The 13,202-nt window shown below is 45.7% G+C and overlaps 2 protein-coding genes across 3 annotated transcripts in view; both read left to right on the top strand.

Annotated features, from left to right (window-relative positions):
• Positions 1-758: 758 nt before the first annotated feature.
• On the top strand, positions 759-10,969 carry LOC139752193 (uncharacterized). Its single transcript, XM_071668180.1, has 4 exons — positions 759-939; positions 6,483-6,599; positions 7,801-7,875; positions 9,452-10,969. Exons 1-4 carry the CDS (start codon positions 874-876, stop codon positions 9,929-9,931), a joined length of 738 nt encoding a protein of 245 aa, XP_071524281.1. The 5' UTR covers positions 759-873; the 3' UTR covers positions 9,932-10,969.
• A 141-nt stretch (positions 10,970-11,110) lies between these two features.
• LOC139752192 (uncharacterized) overlaps positions 11,111-13,202 on the top strand; it is a 277,547-nt gene continuing 275,455 nt past the window's right edge. For both annotated transcript variants that reach the window (XM_071668174.1, XM_071668175.1), the window contains exon 1: positions 11,111-12,524. The gene's annotated coding sequence lies outside the window, so the exon portion shown is untranslated. The remainder of the gene's footprint in view (positions 12,525-13,202) is intronic.

Here is a 13,202-nt window from a genome sequence, read left to right as displayed (position 1 = left end):
AACACTAAACAAAGTGTGACGGCGCCTGGTGACCATACTGCTGTGACCTGCTAGTGTGACCTGCTCGACTCGCCTGGTGGCCATACTGCTGCGACTTGCTCGACTCGCACTATTAGACACCCACGTGACGTTAGCAGCCGAACAGTGCGGGCTTTAATCTCGACTGTATCATGTAACGGTAAAGAAATGGGGAAGAGCATTTTACCTTTAAAATCAATATCATTATTTGGGATATGTATATTTATATATACATAAAAGTCCCCTGGGAAGACTCCTCCACATACGCACACTCAGGCCCGCCCCTGCGTACAGAACTTTCATCCCATATGATTCAGTTAAGTAATTATAGTTAAAACACGTAATGAAAATATAATAGTATTACACACACACACACTTTCAAAAGAGATATAAGGAGATAGTATTTATGATGGGATTTGCCGGGAGGCAAAGCTAGCAAGTATCTTGTCACAGGAGGAGAGAGTGAATGGTTAGGGTAGGGTGAGAGCAACAGCTCGCAACTACCACGTAGGACAGTCACACATCTGACTAACCCATCTGGGAGCACTGAAATATCTCGCTTCCAACCTCCGCACATTCTTGATTAGTTCTTAATATTATAAGTAGTGTGAGTAATGTATAGCTGTAGTAGCGTGAGTATTGATCACCTTGCTGACTTAAAAAATTCCGGGGACTTGCCTTGATAAGAGAGAGATAAGTAATCAGTTCCCGGTGAGTCAAGAGCCTCCATACTGCTCTTCCACCGCCAGTGTGGCGATTGAGTGATGGATTAGAGTAGTGAGTGTGAGAAGGTCTGAGGTGCTGGGTGCTGCTGAAGCCAACCAGGGACCCAAGACATTGCCACGCACGGACGGCATGACCACCACCTACAGGAGAGCACAACCCGTACACCAGCCACTCATGAAAGACACATTTTACAGCGTAAGTACGGGCTACCCAGAGCCTCTGGCTCTTCACCACACCACCTCATGCTCTCTTCATCGTAATCATCGACATTAACCTCATGTACGACCCTTCACTACACCTAGCGCTGTACTAGCTCTATGATGTCAGGCCACCATACCCAAGCGCCGGAGAGTCGTGCTGAAGAGTCGTACCGTTATGCTCGTGATACTAACTGTAATAAGTGTTCATTGCTGTGAAGACGTAGTTAGTGCCCCTGAGTATGTCTGTAGCCCTCTAGCAAGGTGGTAAAGCCTGGGATACGCTGTAATTCCTACCCTTAGAACTTACTACAACGGAACCCTTCCATCAAGTTGACAAACTTCGATATACGAGATACATTTTGATGAAAACTATTTATACTGTCGTGAGGCCCCATCTCGTGAATTTTTTTATGGTTATACAACTTTTTAAGCTTAAGTAAGCTGTCCCCATAGTTTCATTATTTAGTATAATCCATTCAATCACTCCTATTATATTATAAGAGTACTTTTCATCTTTTCTAGCAAGATTCTTAATTAATTTCACGATATGGCCTTTGCTTTTTATATCCTTGCATCTTTAGAGGATTTTTGTAGTGTTGACATTAGAGATATAAACTTACAAGTTGTGATCAAGTCACTTCTTCCTTTCTTCTTTAAAGTTATCGTTTAACTCAGCTCCTGTAGTTACTTTCCTTTGGACCTTCTCTATCAGCTATTTAGATCCGGTGACTCAACTGGATAAGCATAATGTAGTTTTGGCCTAATGTGGGATATGAAGAGCTTGCTGATCATTTCCTTATCCATACACTGTAAAACTATTGTAATATTTGGCAGCAGACAGCTTGCATCCTTTACTATTCTTCTCATGTGGGACTGGCAAAAGGCGGGGGACGATGTCTTCTCCCAAGTCTCTTTCAAAAACAATTCCCTCAGCGAACGATTTCTGCTACATAAGTGTGTCGCGGTGTGAGGGCATAAACATACTGAGTATGGCAAGAGTATACGTATGTTGTGGTGTCGTGGACAAGAAATTCTAGATTTTTGGATTTTTGTCAAATAATCTCCAAGGTCTGAGCGAAGAACACAAGATCTAGCAGATACAACGTGGCTCTAATAAGTGACTCTTAGAATACAAAAGCATTTCTGTGCTTCATTCAAAATTGGTGTAATACATGTATCGGTCGAATTGAAATGCCATATATGTGCCAGATGTTTGAAAATTTTTCACTGAGCCAAACTGGTTTAAACCTAAATCTGTCTAAGGCCACAGATGGGACTAGATAGTACTCATTTGAATATATTGGAGAATATCTTGTAAGTATTCGTCAATATCTCTCCCCCACCACTTCATGAAGAAATTGTTCTTTGAAGAACTGTGAATTAGCCCATCGGGTTGATATGACGACCATTGTAGATGTTTGTATCTCGCCGACACTTGGACACCACCCCAGGATCCCATCTGTGGAACACAGGATGAGAACCTCAGCTTTACTTGCACAGGAATAAGGTACGCGTATACAAGGAAGACTTTGTGCTAGCAACGTGGGCAAAACTTGCTTTTCACCAGCAGAACACTGACGGATCGTATGGCAGGACGTGGTAGGGTTGCCACAATGGGGATATGGCACTCCTGGGTGCCAGCAGCGTAACACACGATAACCTTATCACAACCGATCATGAGGCAACCTCCCCACTACAACCGGAAGTGACACACTCATTATCTTAACCCCTTGCGCACGACTATGTGAAGCTTGGGTCGTACCGTCTTGCTCCAGAGTCGTACTTTATAGGTAAATCACCCGACCATCACACTCATGGGTCTTCATGTCATGCCCACGGGTCGTGCAGTCGTTCCCAGTAACTATCCATGAGGTAACTCATGCTCAGGAGGCACATCAACCAGGTGTGGTCTGGCTGTTTCAGTGGGGTACAACATGCTCGGGTGAGGCAACTCTGTGATGAAAGACACCAGGTGTTCTAACAAGTTAAATGGGCAACACAGCCACCCAGGTGTCATGCTAGGTTTGCAACACGCCATAAAACGTACAGCTAACACACAAGATATTACAATATACTGCTGCAACTCAGTGTTGCACGATACTTAGAATAAAGCAGCACAAGCAAAACATTTTTACTGAAGAGTAGGACATCCCAGCTGCTTCGTCATGCTAAGTGTTGCAACATACTTAGTGGTGCCTCTTACTCAGAGAGGAAACAACATGGTGCCACATACTCATGTGGAAACACATAACATGGTGCCATATAGTGTGGAAACACACAACATTGTGCCACATACTCTGTGGAAACGCACACGTGGTGCCACATACTCTGTGGAAACACGCAACATGGTGCCACACATTCAGTGTTTAGTAATGCTGTGATGCATTACATTCGTTTTGGAAGAACCATTAGGAAACACACTTGCACAGTGTCGCAGTGTGAGTGCATGAACATACTGAGTATGACAAGAATGTACGGGTTATGGTGACGTACTGGGTGTAGCAAGAACCCGAATGTGGGAAGTGTAGATGTAGCAACATGGTAAGACCGTCAGTATATCTAGCGAGTGGCTCAACATATCAGGTGTGGCAGTAGAGCACATCATACAGATTACCATGATAGTCTGGGCTGAGTGTTAGCTACGCAGCTGACGAGCATCAATTGACAACATGGACAAAGATATACAGAGGACAGTCGCGCCACTTACCCAGGTTGACAACAACTGCAGATATATAACTTACAGGTGAATGAAAACTTCCTGTCACAAAGTCTCTTGCAAAGGAGAAGGAAGTGTCTGCGAGGGAAGCAGTGGGAGATGATGCTGTCTGGCACAACCTGAGGAAGCCATAGGTACAATGCCACAAGGGGAGATACGCACAGCAGCTGGTGAGTGAGCGGTACAAACGGGGAGACATGATGTCCCTGAGGCTGGTGGAGGTACAGATGAAGCTGACCAGATGCTGGCAACAGCTGCTGTAGACGTACACCCCAGGAACTTCTGCAACCATGTGTTGCCAGCACACAATTCACGCCGACATTACGTCATGGATCACAGTTAACGGTGCCAGGTACATACTTCCGTGCCAGTATGTCAGACTTACAACAGCCTGTGATGGTGGTGCCTCAGTGTAGCAGTGAAGACATACCTTGATGTGGAAACCCTGAGGTTAGTGGTGTACGAGGGTGCCTAGCTCTCAGCACGGGCGGCTCTACATCGTAATACCGCCAGAGTTGGAGAGCTTCACTGACTCTCGGTATTGTATAAGACATTATCATGAACCGCTGATAGGAAACACTTGCCAGGACTCGTCGTCCCCTGGAGACTATCTGCACCCACACGGACGGGAGCGGAGCAGCGGAGTTCGTGACCAGTTCTACGGACATGATGTCAGGACCAGCAGTGTACCAGTCCTCCACAAACCATGAAAACCTTCATGTCACCTGATGCAGGACACAGCAGAGGTCCGGAGGGTGTCATACCTTCCTCTTGTTCTGACGGAACCTCAACCCTTTGAGCACGACGGCGCAACCTTTGGATGTGACTTTTGACTCGACTCTGGGAGGCTAAGGCCAAGCCATCATACCTAGCGGCGGAAATGTTGGGTTCCGGCAGTAAGGAGGAACTTCATACATGTAGTACTTCTTCAGGAGATTCATCAATGATACAGAATTAAAGTTTGCTGTCATGACCACGAGCCTGCTGTCATGACCACGAGCCTGCTGTCATGACCACGAGCCTGCTGTCATGACCACGAGCCTGCTGCAGTGATGACTGATTATTGCCACTACTTGTGTGAGGAGAAGATTGATCACTGATGATGGATGGTAAAGCAGCCACACCCTGACTGGCCCACAGATGATCTATATCATGCAAGATCGTCACTGTTCAAGTTGTACAGTTCAGTACAACTCTTCATCTATCTGCTGTAAACTCAGGGTGACATTAGAGACACGGAAATTCGTGGTGCTTTTTTGCTATTGAATCGAGAGGTACTCCTGTGGGCGGATACACTGCCGATATATCTGGCAGAAAATGCAACTTTGTCGTAACGGAATGTAACGTATTGCCGTGCGAACGCAACAGGTACCATGACTCACAGCTTGTAAGATGTATAAAGTATTAAAGATGGTGTCTACTGTGATACATGAGCTCCAGAACCCATCAATACATGGTTAAGACTGCAGTCGGATATGATGCACCTTCCCCGCTTACGGAAAATTCGAACTTTGGAAGAATGAAATTCGGAGTTTAACTGTGACAGCGATTTATCTAAGAGGATGTGACACTGTAGTCATTAGACGTGCTTGAGTAGTGGCGTGTCATCCTGCTCCCGTTGTAGAGTGTCGTTAGTGACACAGGGAAGGAAAAAAAGAAGAAAGACTTGCATCCATATGTTATCATATCAAGGTCTTGCTTCCTTTAATCTGGGTCCGCCAAGAACAGAAGGTACATATAACGCCTAAACTTATCTAGTTAACCCAACTCATGACTGCGTCAGCGGCTTTTGTCCCCTGACCACCTTCAACCCGTCTGGTTGAGTTGGTCGTGGAACCACTCAAGCAGACACACAGCCACGGGTACTGCACATGTAGCCAGAACAAGGAGAGACACGGTCGATCAAGTAGGGTCACTGCTTGATAAAGCATGGCTGGCTGGGAAGGTTGACCGTAATTACGAATGAGAAATGATGTTGTTCTTGGTGTGACGGTGCGAGATAATGCTGTGTTATCGCTGCACCTGAGCTGTTGGAACCTGGTTGAGATAAGAGAGAACCAAGCACTGTTAAACTCGCGGTAGAGGAAATGCCATACTAGTATACTACACACACACACACACACACACACACACACACACACACACACACACACACCACGAGGTGGATGGCGGCTGCTAAAGCACCGTCGACGGTACAGCCACTTGGCAAGAGTCTGGACGAGGACGGTACACGTACGTGCGGGTACGACCCTCTCCCTGAGTGGCGAGTCTTATCTGACATTTATCACGACACAACTGTCTGTATACGTCTTATGAACACAACAACAATACACGTCCAATTGTATATACACGTCTTATGAACACAACAGTATACGTCCAACTGTCTGTACACGTCTGTTGAACACTACCACAATATTCGTCTAACTGTCTGTACACGTCTGTTGAACACTACCACAATATTCGTCCAACTGTCTGTACACGTCTGATGACCACTACCACAATATTCGTCCAACTGTCTTTACACGTCTGTTGAACACTACCACAATATTCGTCCAACTGTCTGTACACGTCTGTTGAACACTACCACAATATTCGTCCAACTGTCTGTACACGTCTGTTGAACACTACCACAATATTCGTCCAACTGTCTGTACACGTCTAATGAACACTACCATAATATTCGTCCAACTGTCTGTACACGTCTCATGAACACTACCACGATATTCGTCCAGCTCCCACCATCCTGTGTTGTGTATATGTGTGGTCATGTGCCTGAGGTTGTCTGCAGCAGACGTATGTGTAATGCAAGTGTCTCTGTCCAGGACTATGAGGTGGAGAGCGGCATCAGCAAGCGGGTCAACTGTCTGGTGGCGCTGACGGTGGTGGCCCTCATCGTTGGAGGCGCCGCCCTAGGCCTCTCCATCATGCTCGTCATGCAGGTCACTACCCCAACCCCCACTCTTACTGACACCCCGGGGACACCTGCTGACACACTCAGACCCCGGGGACACCTGCTGACACACTCAGACCCCGGGGACACCTGCTGACACACCCAGACCCCGGGGACACCTGCTGACACACCCAGACCACGGGGACACCTGCTGACAAACAGAGGATAGGGTACACATACTGACACTCAGGAGACGAGGGAGGGGACATACTGACACTCAGGAGACGAGGGAAGGGACATACTGACACTCAGGAGACGAGGGAAGGGACATACTGACACTCAGGAGACGAGGGAGGGGACATACTGACACTCAGGAGACGAGGGAGGGGACATACTGACACTCAGGAGACGAGGGAGGGGACATACTGACACTCAGGAGACGAGGGAAGGGACATACTGACACTCAGGAGACGAGGGAGGGGACATACTGACACTCAGGAGACGAGGGAGGGGACATACTGACACTCAGGAGACGAGGGAGGGGACATACTGACACTCAGGAGACGAGGGAGGGGACATACTGACACTCAGGAGACGAGGGAGGGGACATACTGACACTCAGAGGGCAGGGGAGGGGACATGCTGACACTCAGGGAGGAGGGAAAGGAGACACTTGCTGACACACCCCGGGGGTGGGAGGAGGACCTATACTGACACCCAGGGGACGGAGACACCCTGACGGAAAGGACAGTGAGAGAGAGAGAGAGAGAGAGAGGGGGGGGGGGAGATAACAACTGTCATAACTTAATGGTCATAAGAGAGAGAGAGAGAGAGAGAGAGAGAGAGAGAGAGAGAGAGAGAGAGAGAGAGAGAGAGAGAGAGAGAGAGAGGGGGGGGAGATAACAACTGTCATAACTTAATGGTCATAAGAGAGAGAGAGAGAGAGAGAGAGAGAGAGAGAGAGAGAGGGGGGGGGGAGATAACAACTGTCATAACTTAATGGTCATAAGAGAGAGAGAGAGAGAGAGAGAGAGAGAGAGAGAGAGAGAGAGAGAGAGATAACAACTGTCATAACTTAATGGTCATGAGAGAGAGAGAGAGAGAGAGAGAGAGAGAGAGAGAGAGAGAGAGAGAGAGAGAGAGAGAGAGAGAGAGAGAGAGATAACAACTGTCATAACTTAATGGTCATGAGAGAGAGAGAGAGAGAGAGAGAGAGAGAGAGATGTACTAAGCCCGGGTCTTGTGTGCAGGGGATGGAGTCGACAGCCAGGCAGGAGACGAGCGTGGCCATGTTACAGCAGCGACTCAAGCATCTGGAGAGGCAGGTGAGTCTGTACCTGTAACCTGTACCTTGTGCCGGTACTTGTACCCTGTATGAGTACTTGTGACCTGTACCGGCACCTATATCCTGCACCAGTACCTGTATCCTGCATCACAGCCTGAACCTTGCCCCAGTACCTGTACCCCTCACTAGTATCTGTATCCTGTATCACAACCTGTATCTTGTACCAGTGCCTGTATCCTGTACCGAAGACTGTACCACTGGTCTTCCTTGCATCAGCAGGTGAGGACCCAGCAAGGTCAGTATGGTTCTCTGCCACACTACAGCGGCAGTGTGACCCAGTGTCATACTACAGCGGCAGTATGACCCAGTGTCACACTACAGCGGCAGTGTGACCCAGTGTCACACTACAGCGGCAGTATGACCCAGTGTCACACTACAGCGGCAGTATGACCCAGTGTCACACTACAGCGGCAGTGTGACTCAGTGTCACACTAGTGTACAAGAATGTCATCCCCCCCCCAGGATCTGTGGCCATCTGTTAAATATCGCTGATAAGATAACACACTGGTCAACCCACCAGTACTGTGTGTGTGTTTAGGTTACACCTCTCTCACCCTCAATCTGTAACTGTGCCTTACAGTTACAGAACTCTCAGTATAGCTAAGGTACTGTACCTTGCTCTCACAACCTTGATTTGTCACTGTACCCTACTGTTACAGTATCTGTTTGTCCCCCGCTCTGCTACTGTATTTTATGCCTGTCACTGTACTTTCCTCTGGTCACTGTACCTTCCTCTGGTCACTGTACTTTCCTCTGGTCACTGTACCTTCCTCTGGTCACTGTACTTTCCTCTGGTCACTGTACTTTCCTGTCACTGTACCTTCCTCTGATCACTGTACCTTCCTCTGGTCACTGTACCTTCGAGGTCCTTTCCCCCTCCCCGGCCAGTCAGTCATGGTGTGTAGGGCCTCGCCCCTCCACCTTCCTCCCTCATTACTCACATATACAGCCTCCCTCTCACGTCGCCTGACGCCTTGAGTAACTACCCATACATCCTGCTGGTGTCTTGACCCAGACCTCAGCCCTCCCTTACCTCCACCACTCAGCCACACATATTCTGACCATAATTTCTCAACTGTATTACATTTCACTCTGTTACTTCTCTCAGCTACTGAACATTACTCCGGTCGGTAAAGAAATCGTTCACACATGCTACGTAACTTGAAACACCATGACCTTCCATCTCTATACGCACATACCGTACCTGGTGTGCGGGAAATTAAGTTGAAAGACCTGAACTAAGGAAAACTGGAACCAACATGACTGTGTTCAGGTTTGGTTCTTCCACAGTATACAATAATGAAAGACGGGGGGGGGGGTTCTCCTCTCCCACCCTACTAGAAGGTACCCCACACACCGTACGTTATCGTGGGTAATGTATGACGTGTGTGGTGCAGGTACGGTCCCCTGTGTGGCACCACCCACTCTCCCTAGCCCACAAGACAGTTCAAGAACAGCTGGTCGCTGGGACATCTTTACAAGCTGGGATGACATATACCTGCATGTAACAGTCTCCTAAAATATATTTGTCTTGTTTTCTACGACACTGTCCTCAGGTGGGCATTGCCGACTCCAGCCAGGACGTGATGGGGGAAGCTCCCTCCTTCAGGGAGCATGACGACCATCCAGGAGAGGTGTCCCCCCCTGCAGGCGAAGAGGCTACGATAGACGCGGACCATCCAGATGACGCGGAACATTCGATGGCCGCGGGCCACCCTCACCACGACCTGGACGACCACGCACCACCTCACGTGGAGGAGAAGCCGCCGCCTCCTGTGATTGTAACTGGTGGGGAGGGTAACGAGGGCGTCCCTATAATCGCGACCCATGAGAACGACGACAGCTTTGCAGAGGTCGGGTTCACCCTGGTGCAGCCTCCCCACCCGGGCCACGACGACGACGACGACGACGACGACGATGGCTTCGGCTCCGGGGACTGCCCCGCCTTGCCCCGCCCCGTGTGCCCCATAGACGTGAGCATATGCTACACTATAGAGGTGTGCCCCGTGCCCGTCTGCTGCCCCGTACACTACTAGCTCGCCACCCGCTGCACGGGGAGACCTATCATACAGGCAGTGTGGGACATCCCTACCGTTGCTGAGATATGGTGCCATTGTCACACACCCGGTGCACTCGGTACCTGGCCATCTCTGCATGGAATGCTTTTCCTAAAAAAAAAAAAAGTCCCTTGTCTTAATATTAATTATAGTAATGTACTACGCCAAATATGTACCTAATATTGTCAACCGTATATCAATATTCTTATGTGACTAAGTATCAGTGTCTTTATGTGTGTGTCTTGCCTTAATATTTGTCGCTTGGCATCTATCATCAAAACCACGCATTCGTTTCACGTTTTCTCTTACTTATTAACTGACAAAAAGGAGTAGAATTATGAGCGTCCACTGCTTGCCGGAAACAACCTTTCAAAAAGCAGCCAGAGTTGGGAGCTAAGCTATAGCTGTATGGTCGGTTAGACAGCTCGGCTGCTGGGGAGCTAAGCTATAGCTGTATGGTCGGTTAGACAGCTCGGCTGCTGGGGAGCAAAGCTATAGCTGTATGGTCGGTTAGACAGCCCGGCTGTGGGAGCTAAGCTATAGCTATATGGTCGGTTAGACAGCCCGGCTGCAGGGGGAGCCAAGCTATATCTGTATGGTCGGTTAGACAACCCGGCTGGTGGGGGAGCTAAGCTATAGCTGTATGGTCAGGTAGACAACCCGTCTGTTGGGGGAGCTAAGCTATGGTTGCTTAGTGAAGCATACAGCCCGGTCGGTGGAGGTAAGGAATGGGCTCAATCAACATAGCTCACGCGCACCCGCACCCGCACTGTTTCTCCAAGAATGGTTCTTCCAACGTATATTTTAAACATACTAATTGATCCTCCTTGAAATGACACTGAAGTATTCAGTCAACTTGTCAGTAAGTATGTTTTACTGTGACGAATTCTTTTATCCTGCTTAGTTTGTGTGATTGAACAACTTAATGTACTGTAAGATGATATGGTTGGTCAAATAGCTTTATTAATCAACGTGTAGAACCTAATCTCTACTAACAAATATACATACCCTACGAATGGTGTTCGTTCTCTTTGCAAGTCATATGAATTTTACCTTAATTATCTAGAAAAATATAACACTTCCAGTGTGCGGTGGGCTATAAACATTTCTTTATATATATATATATATATATATATATATATATATATATATATATATATATATATATATATATATATATTTTCTTTTCTTTCAAACTATTCTCCATTTCCCGCATTAGCGAGGTAGCGTTAAGAACAGAGGACTGGGCCTTTGAGGGAATACCCTCACCTGGCCCAATTCTCTGTTCCTTCTTTTGGAAAATTAAAAAAAAACGAGAGGGGAGGATTTCCAGCCCCCCGCTCCCTCCCCTTTTAGTCGCCTTCTACGACACGCAGGGAATACGTGGGAAGTATTCTTTCTCCCCTATCCCCAGGGATATATATATATATATATATATATATATATATATATATATATATATATATATATATATATATATATATATATATATATATATATAAATATATATATATATATATATATATATATATATATATATATATATATATATATATATATATATAAATCTATGAACACCAAGGAAGCTTCAAGCCATACAGTGCAGGCCTTCAAGAAGCAACAAAATTCTAAGCTAGGTTAGGTCAATTTATATGACTTAAATAACTTGTTCTCGTCATATGCGATTTACAATAAACGTTGTTTTGTTCCACTATAACAATGAATTTCATCTCTATCACTAAAGAAGTGAGGTGCAGACACTAAAGTTCCTTCAGATGGAGTTGTGTTTCTATTCTCATCTTTATGTTCATACCATACAGACGACTACAAAGGAAAAAAAAAAAAAGTACCTTATTCCCACAGCACAGAGTACTAAATCTTTGAATAGCATTTCAAGTAAACTGCAGTAACTTCTGCCTTTACTTTGTAGATCACACATTAGCACCATCTCACGGGCTCCTTTGAAACTTGGAAATAACTTTGTGAAAATCACAATGATTCACTCGGTGTAAATATTTGCCAGAGGATGCGATATGACACAGCCACACACTCACACACCTTATCAAAATCTCGTTTTCTTTAAGGTTGTCAATGAAACGATTTGACACGGAAGAGAATAAAGAGCTGCGAGGGTAACTTTTTATGAATTTCATAGGAAAAACACAATCAAAATTATGAAATGGTTATCAGGACTATCTTTGACTGAAATGTTTGAATATATATATATATATATATATATATATATATATATATATATATATATATATATAGATAGATAGATAGATAGATGGATAGATAGATAGATAGATAGATAGATAAATATAGATATAAAAAGAAATTAAAAATAGTTACCCTGTAGTTCCACATTTTCTCTCGTCAAACTTATTTACGTTTCACTAACGCAAAGAAAACGAGGTATTAACAAGTTCACTGGCGGTGTGCTTGCGTTCCTAAACTTTCGTCCTTTGAGCATATAATCGTGAGTGAATTAGGATGTGATTTATACAAAGTTCTTTTCAAGTTTCAAAGGAACCTGCGAGATGTCTGTGGTGCTGATGTATGATCTACACGGGTGAGTAAACATATAAGTAGAGGGAGGTGTTGTAATTTGAATACTGTGAAAACAAGTAGTAAATATAGGCTTATTTTACTCTTATGATTTCCATTGGCATCTGTGTTTATGATATCAAAGACTATACATGAGTATAGTCTTTGATATGATGTGAACTTATAGGTGAGCATACAAAACAACGTCACAAAAGGGAACTTTTTGGTGCCTGAATCTTGAGCGCAAGACGGCAACACGACCAACACGTCTGTGGCACAGAAGCCGTTGACTTACCTTAGTAATGTAATTGATGACTTTCACAAGGAAAAGTTATGATTTGGTCGTTGAAGATCCCGTTATTTAAACATTTCTTCATAATCGTTAGTTGCATGGACAATTTATGAACATTTTGTGATGGAGAAATTCACTCAGTAGTCTTGTGTCCCTGTTGTGACATTTGTTTTTTTTTCCTTTCCGATTGATGTGGTAGCTGGCTGGCTTCCCTGGCAGTAGACGATATAATAAACATGAACAAAGGAAGTGATTAATTAATTAACTCATCATCGCGAGTTTGTGACTCCAGAAATCCCGTCGTGTTGTGGAGGATCATACATCAAGTACTGGGGTCTAGGGGTTGTCTTCTTCATAAGTAAGGGAAGGATACAGCCATATCGTTTACATAGGAACAATGTGAGACACAAA

This window comes from Panulirus ornatus, chromosome 12 (assembly GCF_036320965.1).
Source record: "Panulirus ornatus isolate Po-2019 chromosome 12, ASM3632096v1, whole genome shotgun sequence".
In the NCBI taxonomy this organism is placed as follows: Eukaryota; Metazoa; Arthropoda; class Malacostraca; order Decapoda; family Palinuridae; genus Panulirus; species Panulirus ornatus.
The sequence above is the reverse complement of the archived record's forward strand: the minus strand, read 5'-3'. Positions and strand labels throughout refer to the sequence as shown.

What these genes read in the sequence shown, in the direction of transcription:
- LOC139752193 (XM_071668180.1), top strand. Translation starts at nt 874, where the DNA reads ATGACCACCACCTACAGGAGAGCACAACCCGTACACCAGCCACTCATG. An exon ending in TGAAAGACACATTTTACAGC is followed by an intron (nt 940 to 6,482) that starts GTAAGTACGGGC and finishes GTCTCTGTCCAG; the next exon opens with GACTATGAGGTGGAGAGCGG. An exon ending in TCAAGCATCTGGAGAGGCAG is followed by an intron (nt 7,876 to 9,451) that starts GTGAGTCTGTAC and finishes CACTGTCCTCAG; the next exon opens with GTGGGCATTGCCGACTCCAG.